General features: G+C 41.1%; 1 protein-coding gene across 1 annotated transcript in view; it reads left to right on the top strand.

The window, feature by feature from the left end:
- The window catches only part of bcr (BCR activator of RhoGEF and GTPase), a 123330-nt gene that overhangs the window by 72574 nt on the left and 35550 nt on the right, over positions 1-15206 (top strand). The window contains exons 3-4 of the mRNA XM_033647116.2: positions 8047-8151; positions 9246-9431. Coding sequence (XP_033503007.1) covers positions 8047-8151; positions 9246-9431 — 291 coding nt within the window. The remainder of the gene's footprint in view (positions 1-8046; positions 8152-9245; positions 9432-15206) is intronic.

Genomic DNA, 15206 nt, shown 5'->3' with positions numbered 1-15206 from the left:
ACCCTTTTTCCATTGTCACTCTTGGCCGCGTTGAGTAAAGCCATGCTGTGCCGATTTTTGTTTACATTGTCAGTTTAGACATGCCGTGCCAAGCCAAGCCAAGCTGAAGATGGACCTTCTCTGGAGTAGGTCCAAGAGCCGGGCCATCCGCCCATGGTCTGGTAGTGGTGATGTCTCGCCAACCACAGCCAACCCCCGATGACACCCCCCCCCCCCCCATCTCCCTCCAAACAAGCCGTGTGTGTTGCGAGACTCTACTCAGCCCAAACCAAGACAAGCCAAACCAAGCAAGCCCATGAGTGTCAATAAGGGGTATTAGTTTGTTTCCAGCTCACAGTGAATAAATCCTCCTCACGTTTAACGGCACCACTGTAGCGATTAAGCTTTCCATTAACTGTCACAGTAACATGTAACTGTTGACCAGACTAGGCTAAAGTTTACAGCAGAAACATCAACACTTGGCCTGGCCTGAGATCAGCCGTGTCCCTCAAAATAAAAGCACCAGTAGTTCCACTCTGATCAACTTAACTTTAACTTAAATATGAAACTACTTTTAATTAATTGTGTAATAACAGTAGGCTACTTTGTGTAACTTTATTATAACAGTACTTTATTTAACTTTATTATAAAAATACTGTATTTGGAATGACCGCTAGCTCACCTCGTAGAGCGTGCGCCCCATTTAGGCCGAGTCCTTTGCAGCGGCATGGGTTCTATTCCAACCTGCGGCCCTCTACCGCATGTCAACCCCACTCTCTTCGCTCCCACCTTTCCTGTCTATCTTCAGCTGTACTGTCAGTGAAGGTAAAAACACCCAAAAAAAAAAAAAAAAAAACTTTTTTATGATAGCACTTTTTTTAAAACTTGATTTTCACAGTAGTTTGTTGAGTAGTTTAGTGTTTATAAATATAGAGATACATATCATGTATCACAATATGGCCTAAAAATATTACAATATTATTGATAGGCCATGTTGCCCAGCCCTAGCTGATTATAAAAGATTATATGAGGAAATGAGGGAGAGAGAGATAGAGATCTGGGTCCCTGATTTATATTTGAATATCTAAATCCCCCCATAGTCACTGCTCCCTCCGCCTATCTGACATCACACCTTGAGGTCATGACCTGATGGCGGAGGTCATTTCTTAAACCTTCAGACTTCAGTAGATTAGGAGACTTGGAAAGACTGAAGTCTCCGTTCTTATGATCTATCACGTCTGCAGTGTAAATTCACTAATCACACATATTGTTTCATTGCAATTAAAGGCATGGTGTTATGCAGTATTGCAAATATCCTACCCAGAAAACCCCCGCAGACACCAACTCTGTCAGCGTCTATCACATCGGGCTGAAGTGCAGTTTAAATAACCAGAAGTAATACTGCATTTACAAAAATGCTCCTCCTGCAGCACAGGATGATTCTGAGACAGCTCCATTATGCACCAGACATGTGGAGATAGGAAGCAATCACATTAGGCATTTCAGAAAGCAAGGGATGGCAGAGCAGGATGCTAAAGAGATTAGAATATGAAAAATGAAAACGGTTAATAAAGTGTGGAACAGGGCATGAATTGCAGCTCACTTCCCTCCTCTCTAACCTGGCTCTGAATGTTTATATGGGCTGACAGTCCATGGGAACAAGACAGAGAGATGAGGAATAATGTTATTACAGTCGCTGCTGCTCAGTTTCTATCTGCGCCTCCTGAGCTACACCGGCGTGCTTGTCAAATAAACACTGTTTGTATTGATTCTCGTGTATCTCCTGAGAACATCATCCGTGCATAAACAAATCAGAAGCGGATCAGAATTCCTAAATCATGTTGGGCAGAGCCGTGGCCGAGGGCTGTTGTGCGAGCTGCAAGGGTTTCAAGCGTGGGCTCAAATGTGAACATACAGTACTGGACGTGAAAACATCGAAACACCAACCCAAATATACCCCGAGCAGGGAAAATGTGTCTTATTTTATTACCAGAAAAAGCAGGCAGACATCCCTTTTAGTCTGAATCCAGAGATCGGCTCATTAGTTGCCACGGCGATGACTAAAAGATGATATGTCTGGAGATGTGGGTACTTCCTAGGGGAGTCGTCTGGGGGTCTGAAACGATGAATAAACACTTTGGTCTCCCCTCTGCTAGTTCAGTAACGTGGCTGAGTGTTAAAGTTTCCTCCTTGTGATTTGCTTGGAATATTCTTGATGCTGCAAATGGACCCTTGTGTTTGTCATGCTCTTTTACCAGCGGGCATATCCTTTGAGGGTAAAGTCACAGAGCTCATGCCGATACTTGTAGCTCAGTAGTGATTCATTCATTTTTCATTAATTCACAAACATTCGGGGGGCTACGTCGCTGCCCCAGGCTTTCTCTTTTAAGTCAGACGGATTCAAAGCCACTGCAGTGCAATGTAATACATTTAAGAGCGATCATAAATCATAATTGCATTACTTATTAACTTTCAATATCCTTTTATTTGTACTCTTAATATGAAAAGAGGAAAGTTTTCTGCTTTTGGTCATCTTACAGTCTGTACATAATCAGCAATTAGAGGTTTTTTGATGTTACATACAGCACAGATCCCCAGACAGCTCGGTGTGATGCATAATACATGTCTGTCAGATTCATTTCTTTTATGCTTCACCTGAGAAAGAGACTATTGAAGACGGGATAAACAGTCAGATGAAAAGGAGCTTATACTTTAAATACTCTCCCACTCTACTTGTAGACTGCACCTGATTTCTCCAAACTAGAGTGCTGCAGTGATCAGTTGATCAATCAATTAGTTGATTAACAGCAAAAGTCATGGTAACACTTTCTATGAAGACCACATCTATAATGCGTTATGAGGGCATTTATAGTGAATTATAATGCATTTATACTGCACCCATAAGCACACTATAGATATCACAGACTTGGAATTCATATATTGTCAATGATTTATCTGATGATTAAGATATCTACAGACAGTGTTGCAAGCTAATATGCTTGCTCGCAAATTTAATGTGTTTAGTTAATGTGAAGATCACAAGCATTTCACACCCCGCTGCATACTGCTATAACAAGAGCAATATGCAAAGACTTACTGTGGCCTGTAACCATGGCATGAGATTACTTCTTAAACTCCCACGATGGTACAGTGCCAGCCAAATGTTTGTAAATGTTGATGTCCTGCTTTACTACGAAATATTATGTGCAGGCTCTCTGTCTCAGAAAATAGTATCATCTAGGCCTTGGCCAACCCTGAGCTGGCCACTGGCTGGGACCACTGGCTTTCCACCTTGTTTGTGGGTTCAGTTTATTGAATTTTGTCCATTTTTATGAACTTGTATGTAGTGTTGGGTAATTCTTGCCCTTATACACACATATATTTTATAAATGTATTAATTATATCGTATTTTTGTACATAGATGATTGTCTGTTGTTTGTGTGGTATGCTATGGACCTCTCTGTGTATCCTTAATAAAGTCATTATTATTATGTATTATCACCATTAGTCTCATTATAGATGTGACTTATAGGTAATTATAAGTGTCTTTCATGGATATTCTTGACTAGTTATAAACTAAATGTTGACTGATGGGGCTTATGATGAATTATAGGCTACCCATACTCACTTATACACACCTCAACAATCAACTGTAGTAAGCACTCATAGCATGGTATAATAGCCCTACAGTATCATATGTTATCATAGTGTGTTAAGTAAAGTGAAGTATAAATTGATGCATCTATAATACTGCATGCTGCGTCATGATGTTTCACTGTTGTTGCTAAGTAAAGTGTAATGTTCAAGAATACTTTGAAAATACTTTGAAAAGACTAAAGTCTGACACCCTCTCACTTCTAAAGACAATGTGTCATGAAATAGAGACATTGTAGTCACAGAATAAGATTTTGTAAAGTCTGGGGATCTTGCCGGCTCACTATTTGCAAGATTGTTAGCTTCAAAAAGAAAAACGTAGACAGAAATTGTTGCAGTCCTTGACATCTATGTAGTATGTTATATGCTTTTGCTAATTAGCTAGCTAACCAGGTCCCCATCCCAAACAAGGTTAGCATAACTGTGAGGCTAACGTTAGCTACTTGAATGTCCGCTGTTAGCCTACAAGCAAACCATACATTTCAGCGGAATATTTCCAGCTTCACTCACATAAGTGGTTACATGATGTGATTTTTGAAGCTAGCAACCTTAAGTTAAAACATAAGGGTAGCTTGTGGACTAATAGTAACATTCCAGTATCTAACGTTAGATTGCAAACAGCCTCTACGGTGGTCAGCCTGCTAGCTATAGCATACTTGTGGGGGATTTTGAGGGCCACAGCAAATTTTGTCCACTTTTTTCCTTCTCCTCTCTATGGGGGGGACACGTCTTTGACATGTCCTCCCATATGTGCCACTTTCTCCTCCTTTTCCACAGTCCAAGAGAGACGACATAGTTGCTTAAGCTGAAAATGCCCCAGTAAACCTCTAGTTTAACTAATCAATAACACCCATAGGACACAAATTCATTATAAGTCACATCTATAATATTTTATGACTGTTGATATAGTGCATCAGGAAACGTTATGTGTTTATGAGTGCAGTCATATAGCATTATAGATGCATTATAATTCCCTATGAACGGCCTTATAATGCATTATACATGTGGTCTTCATAGAAAGTTTATTTAGTTAGTTTTCAATGTGTTGGACGGTTGGTTGGACAAAACAGGACATGTAGACGTCATCTTGGGTTTTAGGAAAACTAGGATAGCCAAATCTGGCCCAAAATAGAGTTCTGGGTGGCCCGGAGTACATTTATAATTCACAATTAAAATTAAAATTAAAATAAATTGATTCATATTGAGATTTCTTTTGTACTTTGACTGTAAATAAGCACTGTGAATAAAGCAGCATCAATATGCTTGCTTATTAAAGAACAAGTACATGGAGGATCTCCTGGGCTCCCAACAAAGGTCCAGGCTAATTATTTTTTATTAATTATTAATGTTTGTTTATTAACTGGCCACTGGCCCACTGTCATTTTGCAAAACTGTTGGGTATCCCTGTTATAGACCAAATGACTAATCAATTAAGTGAGAAAATAACCAGCAGATGAATCGATAATGCAAATAACTGTGATTTGCAGCCCTAAATAATGTAAATGTTTCTTCCTTTAAAGCATTTACACAATAACACACTCTGTGTTAGCTGCTGAGACGCTAAGACGTGAGAGCAAAGTGCAACAAAGCATCTTTAAATCCTGTGCACACCTGTCTGAGTTCAGGAGGATTGATGATTATTGATCCTAAGTAGAGCCGCAGCCTACAGTAACATGTAAATGTCGAGTGCTATTTTTATTTTTGCTCATGCAGTGGCCATGGAAACAGGTTTCAGGCCCATTTACCTCTTTGTTTAAATATATGCATGTCCACCCACAGACGTACAAGTACTCACAGTACATGCTCAAATGCAGCTTGCGGGTGTACTGTACATCCTTTTAGCATGGGTACTTATGCAGTGCCTGAATTCTGCTGTGTAGATATGAAGTTGTAGAATTAGAAGTGGCTTAACATAGACATAAACTCAAAAATGTTGCTGTTTTAATGATCACTTGTTGAAGTCATCTACAAGCAAAAATGCCACCATGAGGAATTCTGCTTTTCTTAATTTCATGTTGTAAAGTCAATCTGTTTGGCAACACTTTGAGCATTAGAGATTGTGATGGGTATTTTTTCACTATTTTCTGACATTTTATAGATTGTAAAAATGATCAATACATCTGAAAAATAATCACCAGGTTAAAGACTAGATTCACATTTTTACAAATCTATCTTCTATCTATCTGATATCAGCTTTGGCATTTCTCATGGCCATAAATCCATCTCTGCACAGAACAGGTGCTGTAGGTTTTGTCCTTATCTCCTCGATTGGAGTCGCATTAAGAAGGGATCTCGTCATGGCGAGTTTGGACAGGAGGATCTGTTACTGCGACCAGTAACTGTTTCAGTGGACATATAGGCATGTAGCTGATGTTTTGAGACAAACCTGGAAAAATCTGAACCTGTCCTTTTAAAAGAAAAACTAAAAACATGAAAAGTAAAGCAAATACACAACTGTTGCCCCCCAGCCCCAACACACACACCTCCATATAAATACTTATAATGTATTACATGTCTCAAGAAGCCATGTAGCCTTTTGCAGCAGCTTACGTCCAGTAGGTTGAATGAAGTCAAGCCCAATTGTGATTCACTCACTATCATTGTCCCCGTCTCGTGCCCTCACTCTCGACCTTTCACTCTCGTTTCACATGTACTGTAGTGCCCATATGATTGCTATGTAAACATGGAAGCATTAGGGTCTATAAGATTTCCATGCAGGATGTGCACACATTTGACCTGACAGCTCCTGATAGGCGAGGGGAAGCAGGGAAGGGTGTAGGTTTCTTTCAACATTGGGGGGGGCATATTTGAAACAGGGGGTTTGGGAGTCCTCATTTTCTGTAACCACTTAATCTGCATGTCTTTGGACTGTGAGAGGAAGCTGGAGGACCCAAGCTGGCCTGCCTCTTGAGGTGAGGTGACAGTGCTAATGACCGCACTACCCTGCTGCCCAGTTTGGAAGTCATCTGCCAGCAAATTCTGAGCATCAAACACATGAATTCCTGCATTCTGGTGAATTTTCAAACACCAATATGTGCCTTTATCTGCATTAATTTGTGGTGCCAATAAAAGTCCTGGATTGTTCTCAATCTAGGAATTTTATGGCTTTTGTTTACACTGGAAATTAATCCCAGGAAATTTAATCATAAGGATACAGTTTTCTGGCATATCAACTATGGTACCCATCTCGTTGTATTTGCATTTTATCACTCTTTATCTGCTTCCTTTGGCCAGTCCTTCTCTCCTCTACCTCTGTTATCCATCGTCTTTATTCTTCCCCCTCATTTCTTCTCTCTTTCTCCATCTGGTGGTCTAACTGTCCTCTCTGTCTTGTTTCTCTTTGCGTCTCTCCCAGCTGAAAAGGCAGAGAAGCAGAAATCCTGCCTTTTGCTGCCCTCTTTCTTCCTCTGCTCTGCTCTTTGTGTAGCTGCAAGTTTTGAATATTTTGTCTTTTTCCCAAACATATAAAAATTGTGGTCCTACGCTCTTATTTTTCTCTACCCTTCTCTTTCTTCTCTGACTCTGCATTGTCCTGCTCTCCATCTCCATCTCTTCTTCTCCTCTTCTTTCTTTATCATACTCTTTCACCCTTCCTTCCTTCCTTCCTCTTCCTACCTGACCCCTCTCCTTCCTCCGTGTGTGTGCGCACGCTCTCGGCACTTGCAAATTCTCTCACAGACACATATTTATACGCCAACCTTGCTCCCATGGGAGACCCTGCCTGTTTGAGTTATTTCAGAGTTCGTGGTTAAACAAGACAGCCCGAGGAATCTCTCTGTCTGTCTGCTTTCTTTCATGTCCGTACTCCTCAGTGAGCTTTGACTGGGCTGAGGGGAACAGGGAGGCAGCCGGGGAGGATTTCGTGAAGGTGCATTTGTTGCTGTTTGATTTTTTACACTGTGGTGCTCACAAACAGCGAACCTGCAGAGGTTTCAGGCTCAGCTAAGAGCTGGCAACCCTTCAATCTGAGATTTACAAACAAATGATATTACAGGTCATTTAATCAGCTGATTTGAGGAATAATATGATGCTTTCAGTGTCCTTTATGCTGCAGACACGAAGAAACAGTTAAAGGCACATCACTAGGTGGTGAAAGGTATCAACACAAGACGTGTGTGGCAGTGTATTTATCTGCAGAGACTCTGTCCTCTGCCTGTATTTTTTAAATTCTTATTCTTATTTAGAGTGGAGGTAGAGGAAGCAACAAAAATCGCAGACACAGCACCGAAAAAAAACTCTCAAAAATAGCAAGGCAAAACACTGATCTGGGGTTGACTTTTCGCATTTGTTGGCAATGCTGTGTATAAACAGTTTCCTTTAAGATTTTTTTTTTGATGAGAGCCAGTTTTTAGAGTAAGTAAAAATAATTCAGACTGTTTTAACGTCGTTTATATATCTGTGTGTTTGTTACAGACTGAATGTGACCTGGAAAAAGGTTTGGAGATGAGGAAGTGGGTCCTGTCTGGGATCTTGGCCACTGAGGAAACATACCTCAGTCACCTGGAGGCACTGCTGCTGGTGAGAACACACACACACACACACACACACACATAGCCTTATTATAAAGTAGCATATTATTAGTGGTAGACCGCTTACACTTAAAGGGATAGTTCGGATCTTTTGAAGTGGGGTTGTATGAGGAACTTATCCATAGTCAGTGTACTACCTACAGTAGATATCTGTCGAATCACCCTCAGTTTGGAGAAGCAGGCAGGAGTATGTTCACGAAAGCTCAGCAATGTACTGCTGTGGTTGGGAGGCAGGAAAAAGTATTTTAGCCACCTAAAAAACTCAACATATGTTTCAGTGTGCGCTATGTTTAGAATATTTTTACTGCTTTAAGTTGATACATACAGCTCTTTCAACTGGGGAACTGAGGCCCTTATTTTACTCTCTTCAAAGCCACCAGACTCCATTGACTCAATCAAAAACAGTAATTTTACCTCGCTGAACACAGGAGCAGCTGGTCTACTGTTGCCTCAATCTGTAGTTTGTGTTATTGTGTGACTTTGGTGAATCGAAACTAACCCTTAAAACACCAAAGTCACACAGTAACACAAACAAACTAATTGATTGGGGTGTAGACCAGCAGCTCCTGTGTTCAGCGAGGTAAAATGACTTTGAAGACAGCATAGATGGGTTTCACTTTCTGTTCAGTTCCCTGTCAAATTGCAGTCTGATAGCAAGGTAAAGCGGCAAAAGTATTTTAAATATAGTGTACATTTAAACACCCAACTAATTTTTTTTTTGGTGGCCAAACTGAGTTTTGCTGCTGCTCCCGTCCACAGCAGTACATTACTATAGCTTCAGTGCCTGCTTCACCAAAGTCAGGGGGTACTGACAGTCATCTACTAAAGGTAATACACTGATTATTGATAAGTACACTTTTGATAAGTGGGGTTGTATGAGTACTATAAGTACTCATGCTCAGTGTCTGCTTCTTAATGATAAAACCATTTAAATATTAAGCTTGAAAAATAGCACCACTAGAAAAGAGTATTAATAGAATAAACTCACATAGTAATGTTTATCTAAAGTGCTTATAGTTCACACACAAAGTTGCCCTCAAAGGGAATGTTATACCTATCATCTCCACTGTTTGTTCCTCTCAGCCTATGAAGCCTCTGAAGGCCGCTGCCACGACCTCGCAGCCTGTGCTCACTGTGGCCCAGATAGAAACCATCTTCTTCAAAGTGCCTGAGCTCTATGAGATCCACAGGGAGTTCTACGACGGTCTTTTGCCACGTGTCCAGCAGTGGAGCCACCACCAGAGAGTCGGGGACCTCTTCCAGAAACTGGTGAGGAAATTGAAAGAGATTAGTCAAAGGGATGGGGGATTTGGGACTGTAGATTGTGTGTCTGTACCCATGACAGCAGATCTGTTATTGTCCTTAAGTGACATCAGTGGGCACCCACAAAAGTTGAGAGTATTAGAAAAGACATTCAGGGTGCTGCAGCAACATTTTCTGACCTATGGACACAGACCTTAAGCAAAAGCACTGTGCTGGAGTGCCTTTATTCACAGCAGTGTTTTTTCTTGAATTTGGAGGTCTTCAGAGGCAGAATCGGTCTGCGTAATTCAATAAACCACTAAGTGTAGATTTGATTTTAGTACTGATGCTCTTTTTTATCATTTTAAATATAGACAAATTGAATCTGAATCATCCTTTTCTTCATATTTCCTCCTCAACAGCCGCTCACTGTCTCTCTTTTCCCTCCAGTAGTTTCTGCCAAGGATGTCAGGGCCAAATGTACACTGGGTCTATTTAATCATTTCACAACGGGTCAGTTAACCTACAATGAATCATTTGTTAGTTCTCTCCGAAATACTGCTCCTCTGCCACTAGTGTAGCTTCAGTAGTGTGGAATAAACTGTGGCGTCTTGAATGTTTTATGAACAGCTCCGGACTTCTCAGACTCTTTTAGCAAGTTAGCGCTCAGAGTGAACTCAATCAGCGGCTCCTCTGGCAGCAGCACAGCGTGTCTCCCTCTCCTTTCTCGCCGTGCATACACAGGAGTCGGTGTCGTCAACTGATTTTATAAACCTTTGGTAATGGAAACTTACGTGGTGCTCGCAGCAACATGTATGTGAATGTGCGATAGTTGTGGTATCATAACAGCCTGTCACAGGTTACAGCGTGATGATTAGATGAGGAGTGGCAGAGCATAAAGGTCCAGGTGGAAAAAAACAACTCAATCATTTAGGATTTTGCTAGAAGAAGGAAATCACCCATTGATTTATTGATATAGATCCCAGGGTACATTTTTAACTAACTAAGTGAAGTGGTAGACCAGCAGCTCCTGTGTTCAGCAAGGTAAAATGACTGTTTTTGTCAATGGAGTCTGGCTTTGAAGAGGGCATAGATAAGCTTAACTTTAAATTCAGTTCCCCATCGGAAATGGCTGTCTAAAAGCAAGGTAAATAGGTGAAAATATTCTGACTATCACATACTGATATTGATTTTTTTTAGCTGGCTAAAATGCCATTTTGACTGTAGACAAATTGAATCTGAATTGTCCTTTTCTTCCTGTTTCCTCCTCAACAGCTGCTTGCTCTTTCCCTCTCTTCCCTCCAGTAGTTTCTGCCAAGGATGTCAGGGCCAAATGTACACTGGGTCTATTTAATCATTTTCACAATGGGTCAATTAACCCACAATGAATCATTTGTTAATTCTCTCCGAAATACTGCTCCTCTCCCACTTGTGTCTCCCTCAAACTCCCTCTCTCTCTCTCTCTCTCTCTCTCTGTCTTTCCCTCCCTTCCAGACTCACTTATACTTGAACACACTCCCATGTACACACACATGCATGCACGCACACACACACACACACACACACACACACACACACAGAGGGAGGTGTTTCACAATGCCGCCTTTCTGCCTCAGGCAGCTGAGACCATCACTGCACTGTGTGCTTTGTGTCTCGAAGAAGCTGCTATAAATAGGAGTCTCTCTCTCTCTCACACGCACACACACACACACATGCACACACACTCATGTTAATTTATCTCAGGAGGCTCCTCCTGGGGCTTAGCTAAGAAATTAGGATTTAATTTGAATCTTTTCCCGTCAAGGAGGCAGACACCAAAATCCACTTTTTATCTAATAGTTTCTTTTAAAGCTTGTCTTTGTATTTTTTCCCATCCTTAAACGTGCTTCTTGGTCACGTTAGCTCCCATCCAACAAAACTGCCCCACAGTCAGCGTAGAAAAAAGACACGACATCATGGTTCTGATGTGGCTAAAACATGAATATTAAGCAGAGTGATTGTACAGTGTTTCCACACTCAGACAGTTTCTGCCCCGTCCTCCCCTCCTCTCCAGACACCAGTTAATAGAAGTCAGGGGAAGAAGACGCTAAGACTACAGTGACGAAAAAAAAAGGAAAAAATGCTACATGACAGCCATTCCGTAAGGATGTGGAGAGGGAGGGAGGGAGGAAGAAATTAGATGAGAGTAGAGGAGGTGACACAGGCAAGGAATGTGGGGGGGAGGGAGAGTTGAGAGAGGATGAGAGTCGGCTAGGCATGTAGATTTAGGCTGCTGCAACTCCGATAGAGCTGTCTCACCGTGACTCCTGAAATCTGCGAGGGGAGCAGACAGGCTTAGGAATCATAAAACATTAGAACAAGGAAGGCGAGAGACGGAGAGAAAAGAGGAAGAGGCAAAGCGTCACTGACAGGTTATGAGCATGAGTGTCAGAGAGAAGTGTTTGAAGGCTGAAAATAGGGCTAAATCACACTTCTGCTCTTCCTAGACACACACTTCATACACAGTGGCAAAGTGAAGGTTTTACACCATGAAGACAGACGGGCAAACTGATAAACTTGCTCTGAATGTTGCTCTTCAGAGATGGAGGATGGAAAAAGCCTGATTCTGTGAATTTATAGAAGGAGACTGATCCTTTATTTGGCCAACCTACAAACTGTTTTTTGCTCTGTTGAAGGTTTTTTTTGTGGGATTCTCTGAGGTGGTAGCTGTGGTGTAGTGAGTTTATGTATCTGGCGTCACAGTGGTACAGTGGTTAGCATTGTCGCCTCACAGCAACAGGGTTCCTAGTTCCAACCTGGGGTGGGGGAAACTTTCTGTGTGGAGTTTGAATGTTCTCCCCACGTCAGCATGGGTTTTATTGGGCTTTGTCCAACCCATCTTCATGTCTCCCAAAGACACGCAAGCTAGGTTAATTGGTGACTCTAAATTGTCCGTAGGTGTGAATGTGAGTGTGAATGGTTGTCTGTCTCTATGTGTCAGCCCTGTGATAGTCTGGAGACCTGTCCAGAGTGTACCCTGCCTCTCGCCCAGTGTCAGTTGGGATAGGCTCCAGCTCCCCCGTGACCCCTAACAGGATAAGCAGTTACAGAAAATGAATGAATGAATGAGTTTAATATGTCTGAGAATAGGTAGAATATAAATATTGTACACTTAAAAGAGAGTGTATACAACACTCATGGGTTCAACCTAGCTAATACTAGTTCAGAAACATGACATCAGTACTGAGAGGAAGGTAATGTAAGAAAAATGATAATAAATCCCCCTCAGTGATACATCTCCAAAAAACATGACAAACAGACATGTAAGAAGTCAGAAGTACATAATAATGATGGTCAACCTGAAACAGAAAAAAACACATGATTATGTCCAGCACTTTGATGCTGTATCAGTTTTTTTTTTTCTTCAACTAACCACACAGAGCCTTAACCCAGTGCAGCACTCCCTATTTTTTCTTTAATGCCACAGTCAGTAGCCATGTTTCCATCAGCCTGTTTAGATGCGCAACTAGAAGTATCGCATCAGAAAATTATGATGGAAACGCCAAAATTCGAATTAAAATCCCCTGATTCGCACAAACTAAAATATGCTCGCTTTAGCCGGGTTTTGGTTGATTCGAAAAAATGTTGATTTGAAAAAATGTTGATTCGCAAAACGGGGGATGGAAACAGTTATGTTTGAATTAAGTCTGATGTAGAGCACCTCTCTCCATGGTGATATCCATACTCTGGGTCGGGAAGGCGGTAATGCATTTACAAGCTGGTTGCCAACCGCCAGAAAATGTAGAAGAAGAAGAATGCGAGACTTGTTTTGTTTCATTTAATGGAAACACACAGGATTCATATTTCTTTTAATGCGCATTTCCCAATGATTCGAATCACTTTTGGATGGAAACATAGCTAGTGTTAGTCATGCTAGCACTAGCAGCATCAAACTTGCCAATGTTGAGAGCTATAAAAAAAAAAAAAAATAAAAAAAAATTTACAATGCCCCAGAAAAATTTGAGTTTCAGAGACTTTGTTTCCTTCTGGTGCCATTTAGAGAATAAAAATAACAAAATAATATGTAAACTGCAACAGTTGTTATGTTCAATACTGTAATTTTACGATTAATTCTCAGGAAAGAATACAGAATAACTTGCCCCTTTGGTGTGTATTCTTGCTTAAACTAATCAGTAATATGTAAACTAAATCAGTTTTCATATATTCATTTAATTGCACTGTGCAACCCTTGTGCACGACATAAAAATCATCGCAGCAGATTTTGCTAAATGCACACACCCTTCCTTTAAAACTTTCTGTAAAACTGGAATTCTTATTTCCTTATTTCTGTCTGGAGGAGCAGCTCTCTTCCATGTCGCATGCACACCAGGAAATGACATTCAGTGTAGCTGTTTTCTTGTCCAAGGATGTTGTGTAATGTAAAGGTGTGAAAATCTGTCATAAATCGAGTGAAATATGGGAGAACTGTGACCGTGGGAGAAAGCAGTGAAAAATAAGTCTCCAAGGAAAATCAGGAGGGGTGACAGCATGGCTCTAGATATGGCCATGTCAGTCTGAGAGTCGGTCACCACCTGCTCCAGACTGAAATATCTCAAAAACTATTACATAGATTGCCAGGAAAAGAAATACAGACAATGATGGTCCACAGAGGATAAAGCCTACAAACTTGGTGATCAAAGTTCTTGCTTTAACGGTAAAATATTTACCAGATTGGCACAAATTTTTGAGGACACTCTTGTTACCCAGTAACAACGCCTAATGGCTAACGATTCTCTTATTTTTTCTTTAGTGCCACCATGAGGCTTTGTGTGAAATGTCTCAATAACTATAAGATTGACTGATGTATCAGGCCCATAAGCTGTGTTTAGTGCTAATTTGAAAATGCTAGCAGGCTAACACGCTAAACTAAGTTGGGTAACAGGGTAAACATTACTAAGACGTCAGCATGTTGTCATTGTTGTCACTGTGCAGCATCGCAGTGTTGCCAGTATGATTTAAGACTCTTGTTTTACCAGCAAATGAAGGGTCTTATCCTTTCTAATGCTGTCTATTCATATCATTATAACATCATAGACTAAACAGCACTTTTTCCCTGTGTGAGAAATTTCCTAGTCTGTTAAAACTCCCTTATAACCAAGTGGCTAAATCCAGTCTTCTCCTATAATGGCCGTACTCTGTCATGAGGCTGTTTTGTTAATGTTGTTTTCCGCTGTGGATTACACACATACTTTCACACAGGATAAATTCCGAACTGAGAAATCCAAACACCCAAGCAGTTTCTTTCATCACCCAAAGCCATTTTCTGCCATGATACTGTAGCTGCAGCGGCACACTCTGTAAGCCTTCACGGTGTTGTGTGCGGCTCTGTGGATGTGGCTGGCAGACATTCGGGCTCTCTGTTCTCTCCACAGTCAAACTGTCACGCTCTGAATGGCCTCCGCTGTGGTGCAGATTGTGTGGCCCACGGCAGGACACAGGATTGCAGGATTGTGAAAATTGCTTTTCTCCTCGCCTTCTTCCACTTTGCTTCGTCCTAGTGTGCGGATGTATGTGGAAGACATTGTAAATCCATTTTGGAAAGTTTTGCCACTTAAAATTCATATTGAGTATTTGGAAAACACACATAAGGACAGTTGTTTGTTTGTGAAGGACGTTTCTTTTGTCAGTGATAACATATTAAGTTTAAATGATGTTTAGAAAACTTGTGACTTCACATTCCTGCCATAATTAAATCTCTCACCCCACCATGAGGGCAAAGATCAGGGTATGTTACAAAGGCCAGGGTTGTGCCTAAAAATAGGA

Source organism: Epinephelus lanceolatus, chromosome 19 (assembly GCF_041903045.1).
Source record: "Epinephelus lanceolatus isolate andai-2023 chromosome 19, ASM4190304v1, whole genome shotgun sequence".
In the NCBI taxonomy this organism is placed as follows: Eukaryota; Metazoa; Chordata; class Actinopteri; order Perciformes; family Serranidae; genus Epinephelus; species Epinephelus lanceolatus.
Note: the sequence above shows the minus strand (reverse complement) of the source record. Positions and strands in the feature narration are given on the sequence as shown.